Source organism: Schistocerca gregaria, chromosome 1, assembly GCF_023897955.1.
Source record: "Schistocerca gregaria isolate iqSchGreg1 chromosome 1, iqSchGreg1.2, whole genome shotgun sequence".
NCBI classification, from domain to species: Eukaryota; Metazoa; Arthropoda; class Insecta; order Orthoptera; family Acrididae; genus Schistocerca; species Schistocerca gregaria.
In genome coordinates, this window is record NC_064920.1 from 832,173,843 (window position 1) to 832,200,751 (window position 26,909).

Here is a 26,909-nt window from a genome sequence, read left to right on the forward strand (position 1 = left end):
AATAGACATATCTGAAGTATGAGAAGGAGGCTGATGTTCCCACAGTCAGCGGACAGAAGATTTGCAAGTAGGAATTCTTTTACTTGCTTACAAGGAAATTGTAACAGCCAGAACAGTTGATTAATTTATTTAATTTACATCTCCTTAGAATAATCATTAACACTGTAAGGATACTGATCCACAGCACACTACTTTTGAAAGGTGAAGTTTTGCTATTGTTGAAGAAAGCATTTAAATGAGGAAATAAATCTAAAAAAATAAAAATAAAAGAATAATGGAACCAAAATTGTGGAATTGGGTGCAGCTTTTCTCAATAAGTTAGCCATTAAAATCAACCAATTTATTTCAGTAGCTCTCTGACAATTCTCATTTGAAAATTCACAATATTGTCCTTCTACAACAGTTATTATGATTGTCAAAGACTATCAGCTGATGTAACTAGTCTTTATTCCATGTAACATACATCTACATAAATAAAATCTCAAAATCAAATAGCATACCATAGTTCAAAAATAACAACTACAATTTTACAGAAAGGAGCAGTTTAGGATGTCACAGTTTAACAACAATATTCCATTGACTTATTTAAATATGTCTGTGTTAGATCTTTTGTGTGTTAATTCTTCTTACTTGGGATTCAAAACTTTCATCAGATAAGTGTTTGAACATAGTTGCAGCTGCATGGTGTCATTTGCTGAGATCTATCTACTGTACAGTGTGAGAGAGTTAGTAATACAGAGAACATATATGCATATCTGTATAAATGATCATATTCATCACTAAGATACTGAGAATCAAACAAAGAAAATGTCCAGAGAAGAAAAATTAAGGACGGATATCACAGGTTACAACTCAGTCTTGTATGAAAATGGACTAAAAATATATATAATCAGATCTTCTAGTGAATACTGTAGAAACACTTGGATGTAGAATTTAATAATCCATGTTTATTTACTTCCGTTATCCACTTCATGTACCTGGCCATTAAATGAAAAAAACTGCAGTTCAACAATAATGCATATTAAAATGTAAAAAAGTATTTATATCTACTGTCTGATATTTTGTGTTTGCTTAAAGCAGTGTTTTAATTTCAGGAATTAATATCTTGGTTTCTGATAACAGAAGCATGACTGCAACCAATGTGCCTTCACATTACTATCACAAAATCATTGTTAGTGGAATGGCACAAGTAAAACCCAAGATTTACACACCTTAAATGCAAAGCTAGTTGCATTGTGATATGGCTAAATGGTTTCTGCAGACTCTAGAATTCTGGAAATGAGTGATCAGAATGTTTCTCAATATTTCCAATAAACTATTAAACAATTTATATACAACTGTTAGCTGTATTGTCAGGTAAAAAAGTCATTCTGCAATGCAACAGTGTAATTGTTTGTAGACTGAAGCAACAATATAGCTTTTTTGACTGTTTACATTAAAACTCAAAGAAAAAAGACATAGATTGTAAGATGTTAATAAAAGTTATAAATTTTTTGGTATCATATTTCTCATTTTCTGATTTTTAACACTGAAACTATTTACTTTGTGTTTGCCATTGCATTTGCAATTTAAATACACTTACAGTGTTAATCGCTGCAAAAATTGAAATCATGTTTAAGATTCAGCACAAATAATTATATAAAATTTCAATATCTACTATCTCCAGTTAAATGTCCTTGTCCTTATATTCAGTTTGAAAGATTAATTACTGGAAAATAAAATAAGATGGATAAAATTAAATGTATAGAACATATACTGTGCACTCACAGAACCCATAGTAAAGTTATAAGCTCTTCAAATGTGACTTTCAAAAATATTCAAATTATGTGGAGTTACAGTTAAGTGTTAAAATTTTAATTCAGGACGAATTGGTTCTGGATTCTCCATCTGTCTTTCTGTACACCTTCCACTCCATTCTATTTCCATCACACACACACACACACACACACACACACACACACCCTGAGAGAGAGAGAGAGAGAGAGAGAGAGAGAGAGAGAGAAATTATTTAACTGTTACAGACCAATAAAGTTCATATCAATTCCAGACAAAAATACATGCACTTTCTGAAAAAGACATTTCTTTCCTAAAACAGTACATAAAATTTCACAATGTAACATGTATAACTAGTGACAGTCACCAAAAATGTTAGATGTCTGGTTAAAAAAATATCACAGATGGCTCATTAGTAACCACCACGAGCAGGTTTCCACATTCACAGTGCTGCCCTTCAGTGGACCACCTCAAACTATCGATTACTACACTCACAATACAAGTCATGCAAGTCATATATTCATTCTTCTATGCTTTATCACTCTTGTCAAGGATGACTAGTTGGCACCTCTGTAACTGGATGAGTAATAAGGGCCAGTTTATTGGAGGTATTCTGCTGACCCAGTGGTTCAAGTTCTGGACCTGGTCGAGACAGATCATAAACAAACCTGCGCAGTCTTCGGATTGCTATTAAGATGATCAGGGGGACAGGAGTCAGTACTGCCACTGCTACAGGCACCACTGTAAAAGAAATATTCATTGACTGAAAAAAAATCTGATAGTTTTATAACTTTTCATTTACTAGTGGCAGTGTGGAAAGACATTTATGTTATAGAACCACTAGTATAAAATATGTCACTAATATTTACACAACACCACTCTTTAATAACACTGTCCAGACAAAGTTGAAACATATTAACTATGCCAAAACACAAGCTTTATAAGAGAGACTTTTTCAAGTAATGTTGTACAAGGTGGCCACAATAAAACTGATGCAAAAATAGTCTGTAAGTCTGAAATGAAAAAAAAAAATGCTCCTAGATAATTAACTGGGGAACTGTTCTTGACAGAAAATATTGGAAACAGTCTTCTTTGATAATGAAGCAGTGCTGTTTGTCAAACTTTGAGACATATGTAGCAGCTCTTTCACTGTGTGGCAGTTTGTACACATTTGACCCTTTAATATTTCCTACAATGAAAAATCAAAGGAAGATAGGTAATGTGACCTCAGAGGTTGCCCTATCTTCACCAAACACATCATAAACTTGTGTTAAGTAAAGGTTTTGCTGTTGCCCCATCTTACTGAAAGCACTCAAACAGTTGTTCATCTTCTTTATATTATGTTGTCACAAAATATCAAAAACATTTTTGGCTCAGTTTTATTTTGGTCACTCTGCACATAGTGATGAGTAAAAAGATATATTAGTGTCAAGATCCAGTCACATGATCATACTGTACTCCCTAATTTATTTTTGGTTTGCTAGCGAATATGGTTAAACACAGCCAGTTCCAACAAAGAGAAGCACTGTTATTCCCATACTTTCCCCCCCATCTTTGTACAATGGCTCTGCGGTATACATAATAATGTTTAATATTATTAAGAGTTAATATATCTATGAAATACAGGATAAGAGTAAAAGGAATGGATTCACAATCTGTCAGTTCTGAATTAATGGTTTTCTTCTACTGCAAGTAGGATTATTGTTTTCAATTTTATGAGACACTATATGTGCAGTGTACAATGGATTCCTATCTGCTGAAGTAGGTTAATGTGAGTGCCAATTTATATATTTATGTCTTCCTCCTGGAATATGAAGTATGGATGTCTGTAAATACAAATAGTTGTCATCTCACTGTGTGATGGTATTTATGTATTGTATTTCTCTGGCAATGTTCTGAAATAAGATAGATACCTGTAGTAAGGTCTGCTTCAGGTTGACCCAATGAGAATCTGAGCATGAAGATGGCAATGCCTGTATTTTGTACTCCAGTCTCAATTGCAATTGCTATTATGTCCTCTGATGGCTGTCGGAAAACTCTGGCAGCCAGGAATCCAGAGAAAAATCCTATCCAAGGAAGACCCATACCCGCCAACAGTATCTAAAATTGAGCAAATAATTAGTAATAATACAGTCATCAGTTCATGTGTTTTTACAGATTCACAGAAAGCATTAGATAATTCAAGCCAAATACAAGTATGCAGATAGATACATTACAGTTCTTTCTTAATTTAGATGTCATAACATTAGTGTGCAGATGTTGCACTATCTCGATTTAGAATCTTTCATATGACTGTGGGAATGGTATAAAACAGATTACCTTAATAACTTGTAAGGCCATGGTGTTGGTTTATGGCACCAATGAGCCCACCTTGATGCTGGCAATAAACATTGCAAATTGTGTCTGGCACACAATGAGATGGAGATGTGGAATGGAAGGGGGGATGAGGGGGAGGGGGGGTGAGGAGGGGGTCCTTAGTGTAGGAGATAGATTGGAGAAGGAGGGAGACTACAGATAAAACACTGTGGATGTATATTAAAGCAGTGAATGGGAAGCACAATGACAGGGATCAAGATGGGTATGTGACAATGAGTAAGTGAAGATTGAGGCCAGGAGAATTGTGGGATTAAAGTATGTACAGTTACAACAATTCCCATCTTCATAATTCGGAGAAGTTGGTATTAGAGGAGAGAGGAGGATCCAGATGGCATGAACTTTCCTCAGAAAATAAGATGATAGTAGTCTCAATGTACAAATTTACACCCTCTATTCATCATTTGCAGTTTAACGAGTAAGATAATAATTAATGTGCTTTTACTACAGTTATATCATGATCAGCATTTTTACTGCTTTTACATACCTTGAACAAATTATTCAAAATTAACTGATAAAACTGCTTTAATATAAGAAATCAAACAGTAGAAAATCAAGGATGGATTGTAACAATATTAGAGAAGCAAAGTTGCTACTCACCATATAGCAGTGATGCTGAGTCGCCATAGGCACAAGGAAAAGATTCACACAATTACAGCTTCCAGCCATTAAGGCCTTTGTCAACAATAGACACACATATACACATTGCAGTGTTGTTTCAGCTGCCAAAGACTGCAGACATGTCTGCAAGTTGCGTTTGTGGGAGTGTATGTGTGCGTGTGTGTATGTGTGTCTATCGTTGACAAAGGCCTTAATAGTCGAAAGCTATAATTGTGTGAATAGTTTTGTAGTGCCTATGGTGACTCAGCATCTCCGCTATATGGTGAGTAACAACTTTCCTTCTCTAATATTGTTATTATAAGAAATTATAAATATAATTTATCTATACAAAAGGCATAAAAACAATTTTCTCATAGCCATGTCACATTCATAACAATGTTCCACAATTTTTATAACAATATTACACAATTTTTATGCAGACATAAAGTAGCACTTACTTGCCAAGAAAACAGATGAAAAAGATAGTAGTTGGTGATGATTGCAAATATCACGATAAATATGATAAGCAATGCAGCAAAAGGTTTGAGAATCTTCACCATAAATTTTGAAACTTTTGGTAAAAATCTTTGTAGAAGTAGACCAATAAATAATGGAATTAGTAAACCAAATGCAATTGTCCCAATTCGTACATAAGGAATAGTGATCTGAGCCTGGGCAAATATTGTATGGCCAAGAGAAAAGATCCACAGAGGCATCATAGCTGAAACATAGATAACACAGTGTGAATATAACATTTTATACACAAATGCAGAAAAGTACATAAAATGTAGGATGTACTTTGCCTCCAAAGAAACCTGGAATTCTTTTAAGTCTGAACACAATAGTCTGGGCAGTACACACAGTATTCAGTAAAATGTAACACTCTGCCAGTATAAAAGAACAGTAGCTTATAAAGATAATTTGTCTACAGTGTGTCCCAAGAAAACACCAACAAACTTTATAGATGGTTTCTTTACACATAAATAAATAAAAAATGCTTTCAACATTGCAGCACAGTCAGCAATCATGATAATCTAATATTATCTAATCAATTGCAATTGAGGCTGATATATTAAATAAAAAATGTGCAATAAACATGAGCTCTATAATGCTATGACCACTTGTTCATTTTTGCTAGTTTGAAACGCATCTCTCCTAATGAACAAGTGCACACAGCTCCTAAGGTATGCAGTATAGAGAACTTGTTCACTATACATTTTTTTCTTGTTTTTGTTTAAAGAGCCTGTCTCTAAAGTTTGTTGGTGTTTTTTGGGGACACCCTGTATAAATCACTTACTCCAAGAAGATACTCAGTGCAGTGGCTCATGGGAGTACCATAATCAAAAAAAATTACAAGATGTTGTATGACGCTGGACCAATATTAACTTGCTGTTTGTCTGCTATCTACCTGAGCTCACATACAGTGCAATGTATACTGCTTTGCATCATGTGTTGTTAACACCAAATGTCACATTTGTTTTCATACACAAAAGCAAATGACACACTAAACTTATTTCATAATATTCCTTTAGTGTTTCATGCTCAAGTTTTTTTTCTTTGCTGCAGATATTATTTGATCATGAGTGGAAACTTTGGGAGCTGTAATGGGAAAGTGGAGAGATGTATTGTAGGAGCTGTAGTAAATGGTTTCACTGGAGGGAATGTAGTGGGGAGGACTCTGTGGAGGTCACTGTGGCCCTCTCATGAACCTGCAGAATATGTGGCAGTATTAGGTTAATCGAGGAACAGGAAGGCAAAATCTGTGCCATTCAGGCACAGTTGAATCATGGTAGGACAGAGCTAGCGAGAATGAGAGAAGGCAGTAGTGAGGAATGTGGTTGGGAACTGGTGGTTGGTAGCAGTGCTAGCAGGAGGAGAATGTAGACTGACAGCTCTGTTGTGTCTACCAGCAACAGGTTCGAGGTGCCAGAGTTGAGGAGAGAGGAGCCTTAAGATGATGTAGGAATAGGATATGTGCAGCAGACTCTGCCAATGAGCGGGAATGATAGGAATGGTACATATATGATGAGAGAGTATACTGCCACCAGGCAGCAGTCGTGGTAGAAGTGTAAGCCCTCAATTACAGGAGAAGTTAGGGCAGGAGTATCAAGTCACCAACATTTTCAAGCCAAATGCTGGGCTGGATCAGATGAATGAGGATTTAGGACTTTTGTGCATGGATTTCACAAAAGATGATCAAGTATCAGTAGATGGGTCAGAGAAGAGCTTATGTAGGGATAGGACAAACAACATAGGTAAAATAGCTTCCCTAACTGGTGCCACCAATGTGAGCACAATAGAGCTGTTCCTCTGATGTGATCAGCCTTGTCTTGGCAGTGCTGTACAGCGAGTTAATGCAGAGCTGGAAATGGCGCTGATGACTGCTGGCTGACATATACTGCACTGGTGTCAGTGGGAACTATCAGGAAATGGGGCTGTGTTAGGTATAGTCTGCACCTCAACGGAGGGAGGTGGTGATCATTAGTAAGAAGTGGGTGGATATGGAACCACACATGGCCAAATACCTGTTCTTGTGAGCAGGAGAACTAGACCTTTTGTTTAGTATACACTTTTACAAGTGTCTCAAGCAGCTTATAGATTTTTGTATCATGTATGCAGAAAATAGAATATGCCACACTGGAGTGCACAAGCACCAAGGAAAGTTGCTCAGAATTATCTATTATTCATCAAAATGTGCAGTCCATTAAAAATAAAGTACACCGGCCTGAAGTTGAATTACTGTCCTTAAACAGTATGATAGTATTCATTACATGAGCACTGGTGTACAGATGATGAATTGCAGCATATATCACTATCTTCATTTGAATGTGCATGCTGCTATTACAGAATTACCTTATAGGGTGGGGGATCATGTATTTATATCATGAGTGGTACACATTTTAAAGCTAGAGAAAATCTGTCCACAATTAACATAGATAAATATTTTTAATTGGCAGCCACTGAACTAACAAAGTTAGACATCTATAAGAAGTTAATAATTCTGTGTGTTTACTGCACACCTAGTGGTAATGTGGACACTTTGTCCACAAATTAGCTGAAGTTCCGGAAAGATCCTGTCACCAAAACTAACAAAATAATATTGAAAGTATGAATATCAACTCAGGTAATGAGGGTGAAATTAGCAATAACTTTATTAATATTTTGAGCACTTCTGGTGTGGCACAAATAGTAGACACTGCTATGACGGTATCAAAAAGTTCAGCTTTAATTTTAGACCATGTACTTATGGACATTGACAGGGAAAATTGTAAAGTATTTATAAGAGATCTTGGCACTTAAGATCATTACTGTTAGATAACAAAGCTAAAGACAGGTTTGATAAAACCTGCAAGAATGCAGAACTATAAAAGGATTTTTGTATGAACATAGGATACATACTTTTTCTAGGGAATTGGCAAATCAAACATGGATGAAATTCATATCGAAAACAAAGCTGATGCTAAGTTCTTCTAAATTCTGCACATTGTTTAAATTAATCTTTGGGGAATCACTTCCAAAATTAGTCATTTCAATTGCAGCAACCAAGGAAAATAGATGGATAACTGCACCTATTAGAAATTCCTCATTGACATTTAAAGTTCTCAGTACTTTGCAGGAGCACTACACTAATTCATAATTCCTAGAGCACTATTACCAGTATTTAAAAAAATATACAAGGGTGTACTGCTACCTGAAAAATTCATTCACTGACAAAATAACATATAATGCACAAAATAAGAGTGAAGAACTGTGATGTAGTGTAAAACAAAAAACTGGGAAAAGCAGACAAGTATAATAACACACAAATCAAAGATGGGGGTAGGAAATAGAAAGTCCTATGGAATAAGCAGATTTTGCAAATGATTATTTCTCTGCTTTTGAGGAGAAGCTACAGTGAAATCTTCCTACGACACACATAGCACCCACACTAACCTATGAAGCAAGCACAATGATGATGTTTCCCACAACAGAGCTTGAAGTCAGGGACACAATACAGCAATTAAAAAATAAAAAGTCTGCAGGCATCGAAGATGTTCCCATCTCTGTTCTGAAGAAATACATAGATAGTATTCAAGTACAATTACAAACATAATAAACAAGTCTTTAGTTCAGTTATTTTCCCAGAGTACCTAAAGCATGCATGAGCGGTGCCCTTACTGAAGGAAGGTAATGTAGAAAGCATTGTAAACTACTGGCCGGTTTTCATTCTCAAAAATAATTGAATCAATCATGAAAGAGAGATAATAAGTTATATTAGTAAACACACACATTGGTCGCTGAAGTGGGAGAAGCACAATACTGGCCATTACAGAGTTTAGAAAAGTAGTACTTGAAGCTCTTGATAGGAATGACTTTGTTACAGGCATTTCCTTAGACTTTTCCAAAACTTTTGACATTGTCAACCATAAAATAATACTAAGCAAGCTACAAGCACTAGCTTAAGAGGAACAGTGACTGAGTGGTTCCAGTCTCACTTGGAAAACAGAATGAAAATGTGGAAATAGTTCACTTGTCTACTGCTGATAAATTTTTAGTAAAACAACTGTCAGACAAGAAACACATAAAAAAGAGATATTCCTCAGGACAGTGTATAGAGTGCAATTCTGTTCTTAATATATATCAATGACTTTCCAGACACTGGAAAAAAAGTGGAAAGTGAAGAAGCTATTCTCTTTCCTGATAACAGCAACATCACAGTCAACTGATGAAACACCAGAACTCCTGTTATATGAAGTAAATGAACCCATTAACATTGTTTACAGTTGGGCACTATGTAATAAATTGATTCAGGTCTTTATTAGTCGCTGACCACATGTAGCAGAATAGGCCTTACTTTGATATACAATAACAATCACTATATTAATTACTGTTCACATTGCATGTACAAATAATTTTTCCTATATTAACCTGCTGTATGGAACTGTAATCATACTCCTAAAACTTAATTTCTCCACCACTCATATCCAAGAATTCTCCTAAACTGTAAAGTGGATTGTTTATTAACTATTTACACAACTTACTTTTCAAATTGTTGAAAAGTGTTTTGATTGCAGAATGTGGCAATCTGTTAAAAAATTTTAAACAGTTCATTTTGTAACAGTGGCCTGTTTTCTCAGCCCCTGCCTAGAAATATCAATACACATCTTGTTTCTGGTGTCAACTTCCATATATATGAATGATGCATAGATATGAAGATTCGTCACTGTCATTATTTTGGTCTTAATAGGGCAACAGTGTTCCCTTGGACCAACTTTACACATTATTCATAGCACCTTTTTCTGAATCAGTAATACTTCACTGACGTGACTTGACTAAAACAGTCCAAAGTAAGCTATCCTCAGAAATTCATTTCTTATTAAATTGGGTAATTTCCATAAGAGGTAGGACACCCTTGATATCTTGCTGCAGACGTGATTAATATGGAGTTGCCAGTTTAGTTTGGAATCAATATGTATTACAAGGAGTTTTACAGTTTTTGCTGCTACATCTTTAATTAGTCCCGGCAGGAGGAGGTGTTGAGTTTTCTCAGAATTGCAGAGTAGTTTATTAGATGAGGACCAGCGTAGCATTAAGGAGAGAGTATCCCATGATTTCTAGCATAACCCCAACATATCTTGATCTGTGGTGATGGTAGTTGTGTCATCCACATAACAGATAGTTGATCGAAACCCAACATAATGTGGCAAATCATTGATCACTGTGATGAAGAAGAACAGTCCAAGGACAGAGCCCTGAGGAACACCAAATGTGACCTTCTTAAATGAAGAATGCCTATTTTGAACTGACACATACAGTCTACTGTTATTTAGATAAGAATTAATTATTTCCATTGCTGTGTTATTTATTCCATAATACTGTAGTTTGGCTAATAAGTTGTCATAGGGGATACTGTCAAAAGCCTTACTCAAATTGCAGAGTTCAAGAGAGACTGCATTCTTATTTTCAAATGCAGTTAATGTCTGATTAATAATTTCAAGGATTGCAGAAGTGGTAATTTTTTTCTTGTCAAAAACCATGCTGTCTACTACAAAGAAAGTTACTTCTTTAAAAGTACACTACTGGCCATTAAAATTGCTACACCAAGAAAAAATGCAGATGATAAATGGGTATTCATTGGACAAATATATCATACTAGAACTGACATGTGATTACATTTTCATGCAATTTGGGTCCTTAGATCCTGAGAAATCAGTACCTAGAACAACCACCTCTGGCCTTAATAACGGCCTTGATACAACGGGGCATTGAGTCAAACAGAGCTTGGATGGTGTGTACAGTTACAGCTGCCCATGCAGCTTCAACACGATACCACAGTTCATCAAGAGTAGTGACTGGCGTATTGTGATCCAGTTGCTCAGCCACCATTGACCAGACGTTTTCAATTGGTGTGAGATCTGGAGAATGTGCTGATCAGGGCAGCAGTCAAACATTTTCTGTATCCAGAAAGACCCATACAGAACCTGCAACATGCGGTCGTTCATTTTCCTGCTGAAATGTAGTTTTTCGCAGTGACTGAATGAAGGTTAGAGCCACTGGTTGTAACGCATCTGAATTGTAATGTCCACTGTTCAAAGTGCCGACAATGCGAACAAGAGGTGACCAAGACGTGTAACCAACGGCACCCCATACCATCACGCCGGGTGATACGTCAGTATGGCGTTGACGAATACACACTTCCAAAGTGAGTTCACCACGATGACGCCAAACACGGATGCAACCATCATGATGCTGTAAACAGAACCTGGATTCGTCCAAAAAAATTACATTTTGTCATTCGTGCACACAGGATCGTCGTTGAGTACAAATCGTAGGTGCTCCTGTCTGTGATGCAGTGTCATAGGTAACTGCAGCCATGGTCTCTGAGCTGATAGTCCATGCTGCTGCAAACGTCATCCAATGTTCGTGCAGATGGTTGTTGTCTTGCAAATGTCCCCACCTGTTAACTCAGGGATCGAAACGTGGCTGCACAATCCTTTACAGCCATGCGGGTAAGATTCCTGTCATCTCAACTGCTAGTGATACAAGGCTGTTGGGATCCAGCATGGCATTCCGTATTACCCTCCTGAACTCAGCAATTCCATATTCTGCTAACAGTCATCGGATCTCAACCAACGCGTGCAGCAATGTAACGATACAATAAACCGCAATCATGATAGGCTACAATCCAACCTTTTTCAAAGTCGGAAATGTCATGGTACACATTTCTTCTACTTACATGAGGCATCACAACAATGTTTCACCAGGCAACGGAGGTCAACTGCTGTTTGTGTATGAGAAATCGGTTGGAAACTTTCCTCATGTCAGCACATTGCAGGTGTTGCCACTGGCGCCAACCTTGTGTGAATGCTCTGAAAAGCTAATGATTTGCATATCACAGCATCTTCCTGACGGTTAAATTTCACATCTGTAGCACATCTTCTTCGTGGTGTAGCAATTTTAATGGCCAGTAGTGTAGTCACTAAGCTGCATGTGAAAAACAGCTTCAGATTCTTTGGAAAAGATTCTAACAATGGACTTGGGCCTGTAGTTCTCAGCAAGATGACTTTCCCCTTCTTTATATAGATACAACTTTTGAAATGTTAAGCTTGTCAGGGAAAACTCCAAACTCTAGACATTATTCATAAGAAGAGCAAATGGTTTGCAAATAAGGTGTATTGCCCTTTTTATTTTGTAATTAGACAGCCAGTAACAGTCCATGCTTTTTAAATCAGAAAATTTTGAAACAGCATTAACTATATCTAAGGGTGTGACAAGGTTCCAATGGAATTCATATCTTCTAGGTAGCTGATTAGTAAATATATCAGTTGCTGATGTGTCTGACTGGTTAATTGTAGGTCTTGATTCATTTACTGTAGTTGTAAAATGTTTATTGAGCTCTTGTAATTCAAGTAGAACATCTTTTGCTTGGAAAGAAAGCGATTCTTGTGCTATAATATCCCAGGCAGCCTTACATTTGTTTGGAGCTCCTTCTACGTAATTTTGAGAGACAAATTGTTTAGCAAGTTTAATTTTAGCTTTTAATGTTTTTCTACATTTCAGGTAAGCTTTATAATAATGTCATAGTGCTCTGTGCTATATTTCCAATTACTTTTATACATCTTGTACAGTGAAAGAATTTATTCCCTGACACCAGCAAGCAAGGTCATCAGAGTACCATTTAAAATGTTTACATTTTCTGTTTCATTCGGAACTGTCTCTTTTCAGTGGTGTAGAAGAGCACCATAAATCAATATGTCTTAAAGGAGTTATTGAAGAGAGTTTCAACAGCTGATTTATTGACATCATATTTGTAAACAAAGTCCAGTTTGCATTTCTAAGGTAATCTATGAATAACTTAACTAATCCTTCTCTCTGACCACTAATCCATGTCATGCTTGGCTTCTTATCTACAGTCACATAATCATTATCTAATTGTGTGTAGTGGTACCTGAAGAATAGTGGATCATGATCTGCAAAACATCCATCTGCTGTGGTAACAGTGTATAGGTCTACTGAGAAATTAACTATAATATTGCTCAAACAGGCATTCCCATGTGTTGGGCTATTGTTAGTACAATATAGTCCGCCCCGGTAGCTGAGTGGTCAACACGACAGACTGTCAATCCAAAGGGCCTGGGTTCGATTCCCGGCTGGGTCGGAGATTTTCTCCACTCAGGGACTGGGCATTGTATTGTCCTAATCATCATCATTTCATCCCCATCAAAAGACTTGCACCAGGCGAACAGTCTGCCGGACAGAGGCCCTCATCACACGGCATTTCGTTTCAGTACAATATAAATGTAATGATCAAAACATTCAAAAATGTTTTTGTGTTGGACTCATCTGAGCTGGACAAATCAATGTTGAAATTACCACATTCTGCAACATTTGTCTCAAGTTTTAAAATTCTTCACACCATTTGTTCAAATTTCTCAAAAATAAATTAACATCCCATTTGGAAATCTATACAAACTAACAGTTATCATGTTCTGATTCATCAGTCCAACAACTAAATTCTCCAATTAACTCAGAGGAATATGAGCTTACATCTATTTTAGAAAATTTTATGTATTGTCTGACAAATATTGCAACCCCCTCATTTTTTTTTTCTCCTGTTCCTGCACGCAATAGCTGCCAGAATATACTCATTAGGTACAAAGAAAATCTACTTGTTTTCTGTAAGCCAATGTTTGGAGACACACAGAACATCACATTTTGATCATAAAGAGAACAAACAGTATGCACTCCAGCACAAAGAGAGCAAATGATGCTGTCACATTAAGCAGATGATAAATTTATGATAGTGCATCAAATACAAAGTTTGTGGAATGAACACACACAGATACTAACAAAAAGAGTTATCAGCATGTTACACTCTTGGAGTGTTAGCACCAAGGTGTAACAGCTAGTGCCATGGTGACATACTATGCCTATTTACACTCAATTCTTAGCTATGGGATTCTTTTCTGGCTGTCGAAGGCACAAAACATGGTCACAGTTTGTAAAGTGCTGAAAAGGGCCATAAGACTAATAACTGGAAGTAATAGTTGGGCTCCTTGTGAAGAGCTATTTACGAAATTGGGCATCCTCGCTGCACCAAGTGAGTATATGTCATGTCATGGAAAAATTAGTAAATACTTATAAATATCTTATACATAATCCTGGAATAAGAACCACTTGAGAATTTCATTTACCTAGGAAAAACAACCAAAAAATTCAAAATTGCATTCTATATATAAGGTAAAATTGTACAATAAATTTCCAAAGGAAAGAAAAATTTTACTAAAATACATCAGTTTAAGGAGGCAGCTAGCTAGAATGGTCTTCATAAGTAATGCAAAATACACAATTAAAGATTACGCAACTTACTGTAGTTGGTAGTAATGAAAGGGGATAACTACAACCCTTGTCACATTTCAATATGTGATCATAGTTTAGTGCTTTCACAAGGGAATCATGTGTAAAGATGCAAAATGCATGACAATAATCTCTTCTAACTCTGTTTCTCATGTTGATTGAGGAGCATTGTTGAATGTGGCAAGAATGGAGTCTGGAGATGGTGCAAGGGGCACAGCAGTAGCTTCACAATCCCAGGAGTCATTAGCAGGTATCCTTTAGTGTGTATGACAATGAACAATGAAACAATGTTTTATATCACAAGGGACAAGAAACAGATTCGTGTAAATCAAGGAACAATACACATATGTACATACTGAACAAGGCACCGCAATTGTTAAGATACTAACCCTATATTGAGGAGGATGGATTTCTGTTTGGCCATTGTGATTTGGATTTTCATAGATCACTAAGGCAAATGCCAAGGTGGTTCCTTCATCAAGGCCATGGTCAATCACCTGTCTTACCCTTATGGAGTACTTGACCCATTCTCAAAGCATTTTATGTATGCTGTGTGTTGTGTAATTTGATGCACTGATTTGCATTGTATTACCTTGACAAATCTTGTATCAATGTGAGATGATCCTTGGATGAATAAAGATAAATAAATAAACTAGTGCTGTCTGTTAATGAAGACAGGTTAGCCATTAGTAAGAGAATTTTGTCGATGCTGGCCAAATACCTCTCAGTTGTATTAATTCTGTTAGTGCCCATCAGCCACCTCCCAAAATCTTCAACCAATACACAAATAGTAGCTATTTTTAGGTTCCTGTAGCCTACTGTAGTATATGAGGAAGCATAATGTCAAATATACAATAAAAAAGGTCGACTTATGTCACACACTACAGTATCATGTATCTTCTGATATTTATAGCTGTTTATAGACATGATTTGCCTCACTAAGACAGTCATGTAACTATTTTGTGATATTACTAATGAATTTATTAATTATGGAGGAAATCTTTTACTATCTAATAATTTTAGTAAGTTATGAGTTTCATCTGAACATTTTGAAATGTATACTTCCCATTCCATAAAACCCCAACATAAAAGGAGTGCCTTCAGAAATGTGGAACATATCAAATTATACATCAATTGGCAGAAGCACCCACTGCTGGCTACTTTTGTAATATATACTAACAACTAATTACAGAGTTAATATTAACCTACTCAAATACATAGGCAGTATCTGCGCATGCATGAGTGCTTATGTGCACGTATGAAAGAGAGACAGGGGAGGTGGTTATTATTCATTATAAACATTTTCTCTGGTGTTTCAGTAGGCAATTTTGTTTATACAATGCGTGGCTGAGCTGCTCCTTTCCCACTTCCTTGGCCTGACCTTTTCCTCTCCGGTCTTTTCTAACTTTTCCATTCCCTGCTGAGATCTTTTATTCCCATTTGCCCTACATTTCTCACTCTCTCATGTTCCACTCTGCAGGTTTTGATTATTACTTCTTTTAGTCCTCACTTTGGTACTGCCACTACAATCTCCCCCTCCCCCATACAAGCACATGCACACACACATCAACCCCGTAACCACTCAAGCAAATAGTGTCACTATTGTCATGTGTAACTTGTGCATGGTTGTTTTTGAGTGTGTACTTAACTGGAAAAAGAGATAGTAAAAATATTATGTGCTTTTAAGTACACCTAAGTGGCATTTATCAATCAGCTGTAAAAAGTTGTCTGGAAATCTATATGATTTTTATTATTATATCTGTCCTGGAATTTTTATTACTAAGCTGCAACACTAAACAATATTATACCATTACAAATATGGTGACAATCAAAATTGACACTGCCTTATTGCCAGTTATGAAATAATAACTTATATATACTAAAAGGAGATTATTATAATGAACTTAAAAAAATGATGCATACCGAATGCTGCAAATGTGCTTATAGTTGTCATTGTTATGCTGAGATTTATGTTTCCATCAAGGGCATAGGTCCATATATTTGATGCTCCACCTGCTGGGCTTGTTCCAGTAAAGAAAAGGCCTAGCTGCATAGCAGCAGACCATGGAAACAAAATAAGGCCCAGAACATATGATATCTGTGATAAATAAAAGATCAGATTATTGAAAATATAATACTGTTAATTAGCAGATATTTCAGAAGTGAGCCACAGCTCTGAAAATCACTGCTTTACAAATGAATAAGCATTTGAGGTTCATTATCTTACTGCTTGATTACTGTCTGTTTTATTAAAATTGTACATTATAAGGGACCATTTGATCAATGTGTAGTGGAGTACTACAAAAATGAAGGAAAATAACTAACACTTTAATAGTTAACATGTTCATAAAAATACAAGCATGTAAATAATAAACTATTTATGGAACAAGAGAGAGAGTAGGCAAAAAGTATATGCAATTAATCTTTATGAGGATAAAGTGAAATATAGCAAATCACTTGCAGAAATGAAAGGTTTATTCAAATCCCTTGACCTAGATCGCAACATCTTTAAAAATGTCTTCCTCAGGGGATCAATAGTTATGGCTGAAATAGTTAACATTGCACATGTACTGAAAAACAGGTATACAAAAAAAATGAAAATAACTCACTAACAAATATCAAACTGTTTGCACTTACAATTTATATAATGTGGAGGTACATTGAGACTGTAGCTGTATCACACCAGTGAAAGATAAAATTTACCTTCATAATAGTAGAATCATCCAAATCATGCTGGTCATCACTCGCCAATACTTCACAAATGTAAGTAGTGAACTGACATCATGCAGATGTCTCTTAGATTGAAGAAAGTGTCAACGGAGAGATGGCATTACTTGTATGTATGGGATATGTGATCAAAAGCGAGTGAGAAGAAACTGGATTAAACTTTTAAAACTGTAGCCTAGAAACAAGGGATTCAGTGACCATATAACAAAACAAAGACTCAACACATCACATTTTATTATATTATTGTCTGGATTTAAAAACAAATAAACAATGAATCATGTAAACTGTAAAATTACTTAACATACACCCTAGAAAAAAAAAAAGAAAAAAAAGATGATCTAGGAAGGAAATATCCAAATGGGATAGAAATCAGTAGATGTGTTGTACATGTGCAGGCAAACAAAGTATTACAATTTCAGAAAAGTTAGATGATTTTGTCAAGAGAAAGAACTTCATGAATGAAGCAAGTCAGTGAATTGCTGGCCAATCACTGGCCCTTATGCAAGCAGGTTTTTGGCATGGCATTGACTGACAGACCTGTTGGACATCCTTCCGATGGATATCATGCAATGTTCTGTTCAATTGGCACGTTAGATCATCAGTGTCCTGTGCTGGGGGTCCTAATCCACAATGCTCCAAATGTTCTCAGTTGGATAGAGATCCAGATACTTTGTTGACCAAGGAAGGGTTTGGTATAATCATGAAGACAAGCAGTAGCAACTCTCACTGCGTGCAGATGCACATTATCTTGCTGAAGTGTAAGCTCTGAGTGGTTTGCCTAGAAGCACAATGAAACAGGGTGTAGAATATAGTTGAAGTTCCGCTGTGCTGTTAGGGTGCTGCTGCAGATGACAACCAAAGGGATCCTGCTATGAAATGAAATGCCATCCCAGACCATCACTCCCAATTGTCGGGCCTTATGGTGAGCAACAGTCAGGTTGGTATCCTGCTACTGTCCGAGGTATCTCCAGACATGTATTCATTGGTCATCAGAGATCAGTTCAAAGTGGGACCCATCACTGAAGACAATTCTACTGCAGCCAGTGAGATTCCAGATCAAATGTGACCAACACCACTGCAAATTGGCTTGTTGGTGTACAGAGTTTAACACTAGTCAGCACTTGGGGTGGCATGAGCATAGCTTCCAAGCTGTGAACCACCTATTAGTGGTTCTTGTAATCACTGACGTTCCAGTTGCATATCAGATCAATGCTAATGATGAATATGGGGCTCTGAGTGCCTCTGATGATTGCTTGGTCCTCATGTTCTGTCCTCTCTCTAGGTCGACCACTTCCTCCTTGACACTGTGTTCAGCCGTAGTTCACTTACTCTTGTCAACATCACTGAATAGAAGCATTAATTCTATTTGAATGTCTAGCAATTCACTGATTACCCCAACTGGCTTCTTTATGAGACCAACTACATGTCCTCTCTCAATTGCTGATGCATAGATATTGTTCACAGGTCTGTCTGTGGGGCATAGTTACTGTCCAGCTGAGCACACAGAATGAAATTTGCAAAGACTTTATACCCTGTTATCAACATGTCCCCTGTTTACTATCCTTGCTAGCTGCACAGTGAAACTGCACAGCTATGTCACACATTCATCCATCATCTGCCGAAGTTTCCAGTTTTGCATTTTCTTTGATACCTGGATGAATATCAATTTGTGACCATGTGACCAGTTTGCATAACTCCTTCACAGTGCTTTTTTGTCTTACAATGTACATCATTTGTGAGTGAAATGATGTGGGAAAGGGAGAGGGTTGGGGAGGTGGGTTTGTGGGGGGCAGGGGGGGGGGGAGTAAGTCAAGTATTAAGGACAATTACTATAAAAATAAAATAAAAGTGTGAATAAAAATTATAGAAACCAAAAGGTAATCTTATATGCAGAAAGAATAAGTAAACATCTAAACTGAACCATTTACATTACCAAAGTATTACTGGAGGTAGTAATAGTACTAGGGAAGTAGCTAGAGAGGAAAATAACCTGTATGACTCAAAGATCCTCTGTTATGTTGTCAAAAATAAGGGACTAAAATACATAAGAAATTTCCATTTTCAAATTGCACCTGTTCATTTAAAATACCGCCATCTTCATAAGTAAAAAGCTTAAAAATTTCGAAGTCTTCCTACAAATCTTGTCTGTAGCTTTTAACTTCCTTATGCAAGATCTCTTAATCCTGTAGCTTCCATGGCACATAATGGAGAAAAAGCAGGTGTTTGGCAAAAGTTGAGTAGCACACATTTCCATCTCCCTTCCCTCGCAGATTTTCTTTGTATCTTATTTTAAAACATCTCCCTATCTGTTCTGTATAATAATTAGGACAGTTCCCTCCATCCCATGGGATTTGGGCTGCTAGTGGTATAGTGTCCCATTCTTCAGCCTAATGAAGAAATGACAAAACATGTTTATGGATTCAAAAATTTAAAAAGATTTTTAAAATAAATGTAAAAACGATTACAAATATACAGAGTGCTTTTTTTTGGTTCAAAACTTAAAAAGGAAATAAGAAGTCTGACAGGTAAAGATGAAAAGACAAAAATAATCATCAAAAACTTTAAAATCAAAATGAAATACCAATGTTCATTAAAAATAAGTATTGCACTTTCACTAAACAGCTGAAGGATGTGCACTGGTGTGGAAGCCGTGGGGGGGATTAAATGTTTGGATGATAGTTGGTATAAATTTATAAGCCATTGGGTGGTATCCATGGAAAGAAGATAGGCCATAAGGTGCATATTGGAAAGATGGAAAAGAAGGAGAGTGAAAAGTAGAGGGAGGAGAGACCAGATGAGGTGAAATAAGTGGGAAAACCTATAGCTGTTAAGGTGGATAAATATCACAGTAGATTTCATAGTCTGAGAGAGACAGTCAGTTGAAATTGCGTTGGGATAGTATATGGAGCATGAGTATGTATCGAGATCATGGGCACAGCAGCAATGAGGGTTGGTCATCAGATGGAAGACAGTGAGGTTACTGGATTCTGGTTGATGGATAGTACAGGAGATGCAGAGGCATTCAATGTGGGTGAGGAGGGATACGAATGTCATGTGATGATAGAAGACCCATGTTGGGGAAGGTAAACAGATGTGGAAAGAGAAGTGGAGTGCAAGGCATTCGATGGGGTGGGGATCCATGCAGCATTTGAATATCAGATAATGAGTTGGATCAGGATTTGGTGGGTGTGGATATATACACTGATCAGCCAGAACATTATGAATACCAACCTACTATCAATACAAACCTAACAGCATCACATGGCAAGGAATGACTGCTAGTCAGACACATGCATGGTGCATGTAGCACCAGTGAGCATGCTGTTTTGTGTGTAGAATGGGGAAGGTGTACAATCCATCTGAGTTTGACCAAGGGCAGATTGCAATGGCTTAGAGGCTCAGCATGAACATTTTAGAAACTGGGCGACTTGTTGGATGTTCAAGGAGTGCTGTGGTGAGTGTCTTTAACATGTGGCAAAACTAAAGTGAAACAATGTCCACACATCGTAGGATTGGATGTCAGACATTATAGGCTGGGCAGACTGATAAAACAGGATAGGCAGTGAACTGTGGTGGAATTAACATGAGACTTTGATGCTGGACACACTACAAGTGTGTCTGAACACACCCCGGCACCAAACACTCCTAACAATACACCTCTGCAGCTGACAACCCATGCATGTGCCAATGTTAGCACCACAACATCGGCAATTATGACTGAAGTGGGTTTAAGATATTCAGCACCTTCATCATGCCGACAGGAGGGCTTGAATCTGTCGTCTTCCAGGTGAACAGCACCTTTACTGTGGGATGGGCGTAAACTGGCAACAGCTCCATTATGCTCTGGGCAACATTCAGGTGGGCATCCATGGATCCAACAGAGCTCATGCAAGGCACAATAATGACCAAGGAGTATCATGAACTGGTTGCAGACCACATACACCCATTCATGACAATCACATTTCCTGATGGCAGTAGCACTTTTTGTCAAGATAAGGTGACATGTCACAAGGCCAGGAGTATGATGGAGTGGTGTGAGGAATACCTTGGTGAGTTCCAATTAATGTGCAGGCTCCCCAGTTCACCAGATCTGAACCCGATTGAAAACATCTGGGATATGATTGAATGCGGCATCAGAGCACATCACTTCCTCTCCAGAATGTATGGGAATTTGGTGACTTAAGTGTGCAGATGTGGTGCCAATTCCCCTTAGCAACCTACCAAGACCTCATGGTGTGTCACCACTGTTATCTGTGCTAACTGTGAACACACCAGCTATTATATAGGTGGTCATAATGTTCTGGCTGATCAGTGTAGTAGATGGGTTCAATCTCCAAGTTCAGCATATTGGTAGTTTTAATCTATTTTGGGCCTTCTGTTAGATGGTTAGTACTTCAGGTTTCCACATTAGTTGCCAGTCAAGGGTCAGTCTGAGATATTTTAGTTTATTAGTGAACTGAATCAGTTGATGGTAAATGGTAAAGTAGAAATCATGGAGACAGATGGTTTGTTCTATAATTATTGTCTGTGTTTTGGAGGGGTTCAATCTAAAGGAGCCATTGCTTACATCAAGAGGTAAAATAACTGAGATGGATTTTGAGGGATTGTTGGGATTTCTGGAGTGTAGAATATAGTGTGAGCAAAGTGGCATCATCAGCATAATGAAGGAGGAAGACTGGTGAGGGTGGTTTGGGTATATCAGCAGTGTAGAGTAGATAAAGGAGAGGAGAGAGCCTGAGGGCACTCCTGCACAGATGGAAGGTACAGGAATTTGTATTGTTAATAGTGACAAAGGATAGGTGATTAGACAGAAGGGATGCAATAAAGCAGACATAGTAATTGGAAGCACATATGGCTTGAGTTTGCAGAGGAGACTGGATTGCCATGCATGATTGTAAGCTTTATGCAGGTCAATGGGCACAAAAATTGTTTACAAAAGTTGAGCTGGTGAGATAGGAAATGGGTGAGATTCAGGAGCAGGTCATCAGAAGAGAAATTTGGATGGAAGCTACACTGGTTAATGGGAACACGGTGGTGTTGGTTCAGGTGTTGATGGATGCTTTGGGAGAGAATGGATTTGAAGACCTCGATAAGAACTGAGGTGAGGCAGATAGGATGGTAGGAGGAGTTATAAGTAGGTAGTTTGTATGGTATACTTTCCAGTACTTGGAAGAGCTAATGGGGACTGCAGTGTTGAGTCTGTGTACATCTGGTGCCAGTTCCAACGTTTTCTTGCATTTAGGAAGAGTAGGATATTGGAGGTTTTCCTTAATAGAGAATAGTAACCTGTGAAGAGTATAGTGAGGCAAAGAGTTCCAAGGACAACTAGAAAGGAAAGGGGACATTCTTCAAGGTGTTGATAGCTAATGCTGTCATGACCAATGAAGTGTGTATTTGTGGAGCACTTGTATTACGTCATGTGGTGTGACTGGTGTATTTAATTCTGTTTGTGATATGTTGTCCAACTACTGGAAGCTGGGAGTCAGGGATGGAACAGTGGTGTTTGTGCTACTGTGGATGGTAGGGAACAGTGAGCTGGAGAATATGTCAAAGAGACAGAGTGCTGTTACTTTTGGAATGGGTGCGGTGTGGGATGGGGACTACATCACTTTGCAGGGAGTCAGTAATCTGCCCAACAGGAATGTTCTTGTGGCATCCAATTTCAACTCTGCTCTGCCTCTGGCCCTTGGAAGGGGTTATCTTTTGGAGAAGGATACAGGGAGGATAAAGGTATGGACATTGTGTTGGGACAGGTTATACTTAAAGGTTGTTTATTAGTGGGTGGGGAGCGGATGTTATGATACAGAATCTTGTAATGCTGTCACTTCATTGTGTGGGATAAGAGCAGTTTGTGCGGATGAGAGCTAGAGGATGTTTAGACAAGAGTGTCAAGGCAGATGAAGATAACCTGGTTGTGGGACTTGGTAACTTGGGTGTTGAGACAGTAGATGGATGAGCAAGAGCGATTTGTTGGAGGGTGTGTGAACATTGGAATGAACAGATGTTTTGTAGGATGATTGTCATGGATTTGACAATGTCTTCAGCAGTGGGAGTTGGCCAGAGGGAATTGTTGGGGTGGATGGGGCTATCAGTGGGAAGGATTGGGACAGTCAGTTCAGGAATGGTAGTTGCACGTTAGCTCCGCATTTCACAGAAGAGGTGGGGTAAGAGTAATTGCAAGTAGGAGATCAAGCAAGGTTAGGGCACTGTTTAACAAAATGGGACGTTTGCAGTGTTGGCATGGGGGTAGTTTTTAGAATCTGTAGTGAAGTAACCATTTCTGGTGACAGTAGGACTGAGGATGAGATTTGGAAGGTTCAACATTGTGGCAGTGGTGGTATATCAGGGCTCCCACTTTACAGAGAAGGTTTATGTTGGCAGCAAATTCAGAGAAAACATGGACAAGGCAAGTGGGGCCAAGGTCATTATTAATCTGAAATCTGGGTAATCAGATCCAAACTTCCTTATCTGTGATCTCAAGGTCAGCTTTGGTGATCAGTGGTCATTTGGCCAAGGATGTGCTGGTGAGAGGTGTAAAGGAACCTTTGGGACCAAAGGTAAGAGATGTATTTTGGAGAGAAGATGTGTGAAACTTGGGGTTCAAGGACTTTTCTTGATTGTGGATCATTGATTGGTATGGTAGTGAAGGCTTGGTAGCTTTTTGATTTTGAGGGTGAGGAGTTTGGCTGGGAGGAATTTTGAATACAGGTTGTAGAGGACAAAGGTGTGAAGGACAAGGGAAGATGTTGGAGGGGAAGGAGCTATATCCATGTGAAGAGCCCTGTTAGGTTCAGTTTGCAGTATTTTCGGTGTGGGAGAGGAGGAGATGCTGGTGCCTCGACATTTTGTTAGTTTTTTAATGGCTGTTGGAGAGAAGGATGTCTGTGGGTTTGTGGAACTGGAGGGGGGTGGGGGAGTATGGCATTGTTATGTGGTGGCATGTCAGTTGTTAGTGGAGAAAAAAGATAAGGGGATGTGGGAAGAGGGAGAGATTCATGTGTTGCTGTTGGGGTGGGAGAGGGTATGGCAGGTAGTGGGGGATGGACGTAGATGGATGGGTCATATGACATAATCCATGTGATGACAGTGGGAACTGGAGATGGGGAGGTATAGATGATGGACACTGTGGAATGACCCATGATGTGTCAGTAAATGGCGACACTGTCTGACATGAGAGGCCTCCAAAGTGGTACTGAAGATGGTGGTAGTGAGCTGTGGTGGAGTCGTAGAATATCTACAATGTGACAGGAAAAACAGTTCTAGTGTAAGGGCTGATGTGATGGTGATGACAAACAGATGAAGGTGGCAGTGGCAAAGAAGACAGTGGTGGTGAAATGACTGCTGTGGCGGAGAGATGAAAGTTGATGGATAGTTGACATCAGTGATGTTGGCAGCAAAATGGAGGTGGTGACAGTAACAATGAGAAAACACACACACACACACATAAGAAGTTTCAAAACACAAATAAACTACACACATGAACAGATAAATATGCCAAGTAAAGGGCAGTGCTCCTACAGTCTACGCAGCATTAAGAATGGCGACAAGTGAACCAATCTTCTTGTGCACCAATTGTGTGGATTAAATTTTGTTTTAAACTATTTTTAACAGAGAACATATTATCTGCATATTATCATATGGCCACTAAATCCCTTGTTTCTAGATTACAATTTTAATGTTAATTATTTTAAGCCATTTTAGTGCTATTATTTTCACTTATTCTTGAGTACACATCCCGCGCACACATGTACTGCCCTCTCTCATTCGAAACTCTTCTCAACCTAAGTGGCATCAGTTTGTTGTAAGTTCACTAGTTACATTTGTGAAGTATTGTCTAACAATGATCAGCATGATGTATATGGTTTTACTAATATGGAGGTGAATTTTATCTTGCACAGGTATGACTACAGTTTTAATGTACGAGATCTGTTCAAAAAATTCCAGAACTTTGTTCACAAAATTTTTCTATGTTTACCTTCCACTTATTGTGCATGATCTTCTTTGAAATACTCTTCTTCAGAAATGATACACCACTCCCAACATGGTTTCCACTTCCAGAAGCAGTCTTGGTACATCTCTTGCTGGATCATGTGAAGCACTATCCATTAATTTTCTTTTATCTCGTCTGTCATTGCAAATCTTCATCCTTTCAACAGGGTTTTCAAATTTGGAAATAAAAAAATAGTCTGCAGGGGGCCAGGTCTGGAGAGTATGGAGGATGTGGCAGCACAGTTGATTTTGTTCATTGTGCAATAGTCACGCACCAAGAGGGATGAATGTATGGCTGTGTTTTTTTTATGCAAAAGCCACGTGAATTGCCTTGCCACATTTCAGGCCATTTCCTTCTCACATTTTCCTGCAGGCATCACAATGTGTCCCAATAGTACCATTAATTAACAGTTTATCCTTGTGGCATGAATTCATGACAAACTAATCCTTCAATGTCAAAGAAAACTATTGGCATGGCTTTGACATTTGGCTTGAGCTGACAAGCTTTTTATGGTGTTGCAGAATCTTTCCCAGCCCACTGTGAAGATTGAACCTTGGTCTCAACATCATAATTGTAACCCATGTCTCATCACCAGTTCCGATTCTCTTAAGGAACATCTTGTTCTCATTTGCGCAGTCCGAAAGCTCTTCACAAATTGAGAGTTGAGGGTCTTTCTGGTCACAATTCATGAGCCGAGGAACAAATTTGATGGCAACATGATGTCAGGGTTTCATGACATGATCCAACTGGAATGTTACATTCTTCTGCAGTCTCTCAGACAGCCAGTCTTCAATTGGCATGCACAATTTCCTCGACATTCCTGACATGAGAGTCATTGGTAGATGTCGAAAGACATCCTGAATGAGGGTCACCTTTAGCTTTCTGTCTGGCTATTTTTAAACTGTGTGACTGAGTGAGGTGGCACCATGCATTTGGGAGAACTATAACTAACAGACATTCAACAGTGAAGCTTGTGGCAGTTACACATTAAACACAGGCATGTGCAGGGGTGCCAACCCACATTTCACTCCAACACACCATTGGCTACAAATTACAAATGTTCTGGAATTTTTTGAACATGCTTCCATAATATTATATAACTGTCAAGTGTAAATAATTCATTGTATGATAGTGTGTTATTTTTCACTTTTTCTGTATACCTACTTTTCAAAATGTATATAATGTTAACTATTATAGGTGTAACAATTGATTACTCTGAAAATGACATTTTTAAAGATGTTGAAACCTAGTTCAGGGGATTTGAATAAAACTTTCATTTCAGAAAGTGATTTGCTGTATTTCATTTTATCCTGACAAAGATTCAATTGTACAGCTGCTGCATCCAGCAATGTTCAAGTTTTTTTAAAAAAATATATGCAATTAAGAAGAAAGAATACACTACATATACACAGTGCTGAATTTCTGAAAGTATGCTTGGAGATGCATCCCCTTTAACTTTTTGAATTCTCAGAGGAGAAAAAGTTACATTTCATTCATATTAAAAAGCAGAAAAATCATAAATTACTGACATTATAAGCAAAAGCAAGTAATGATATTGGATTTTGTCTATATCTGATGCATTTGTTAACGTTATGTTGATATTCTTTTC

The 26,909-nt window shown here is 37.8% G+C and overlaps 1 protein-coding gene across 2 annotated transcripts in view; it reads right to left on the reverse strand.

Moving 5' to 3' along the window:
• Window positions 1-325: 325 nt before the first annotated feature.
• Window positions 326-26,909, reverse strand: part of LOC126272082 (ileal sodium/bile acid cotransporter-like) — a 230,355-nt gene continuing 203,771 nt past the window's right edge. For both annotated transcript variants that reach the window (XM_049974655.1, XM_049974648.1), the window contains exons 4-7: window positions 16,507-16,681; window positions 5,205-5,467; window positions 3,687-3,873; window positions 326-2,514 (exon numbers count right to left, since the gene is read on the reverse strand). In XM_049974655.1, the coding sequence (XP_049830612.1) occupies window positions 2,321-2,514; window positions 3,687-3,873; window positions 5,205-5,467; window positions 16,507-16,681 (819 nt within the window). In that variant the 3' untranslated portion in view covers window positions 326-2,320. The remainder of the gene's footprint in view (window positions 2,515-3,686; window positions 3,874-5,204; window positions 5,468-16,506; window positions 16,682-26,909) is intronic.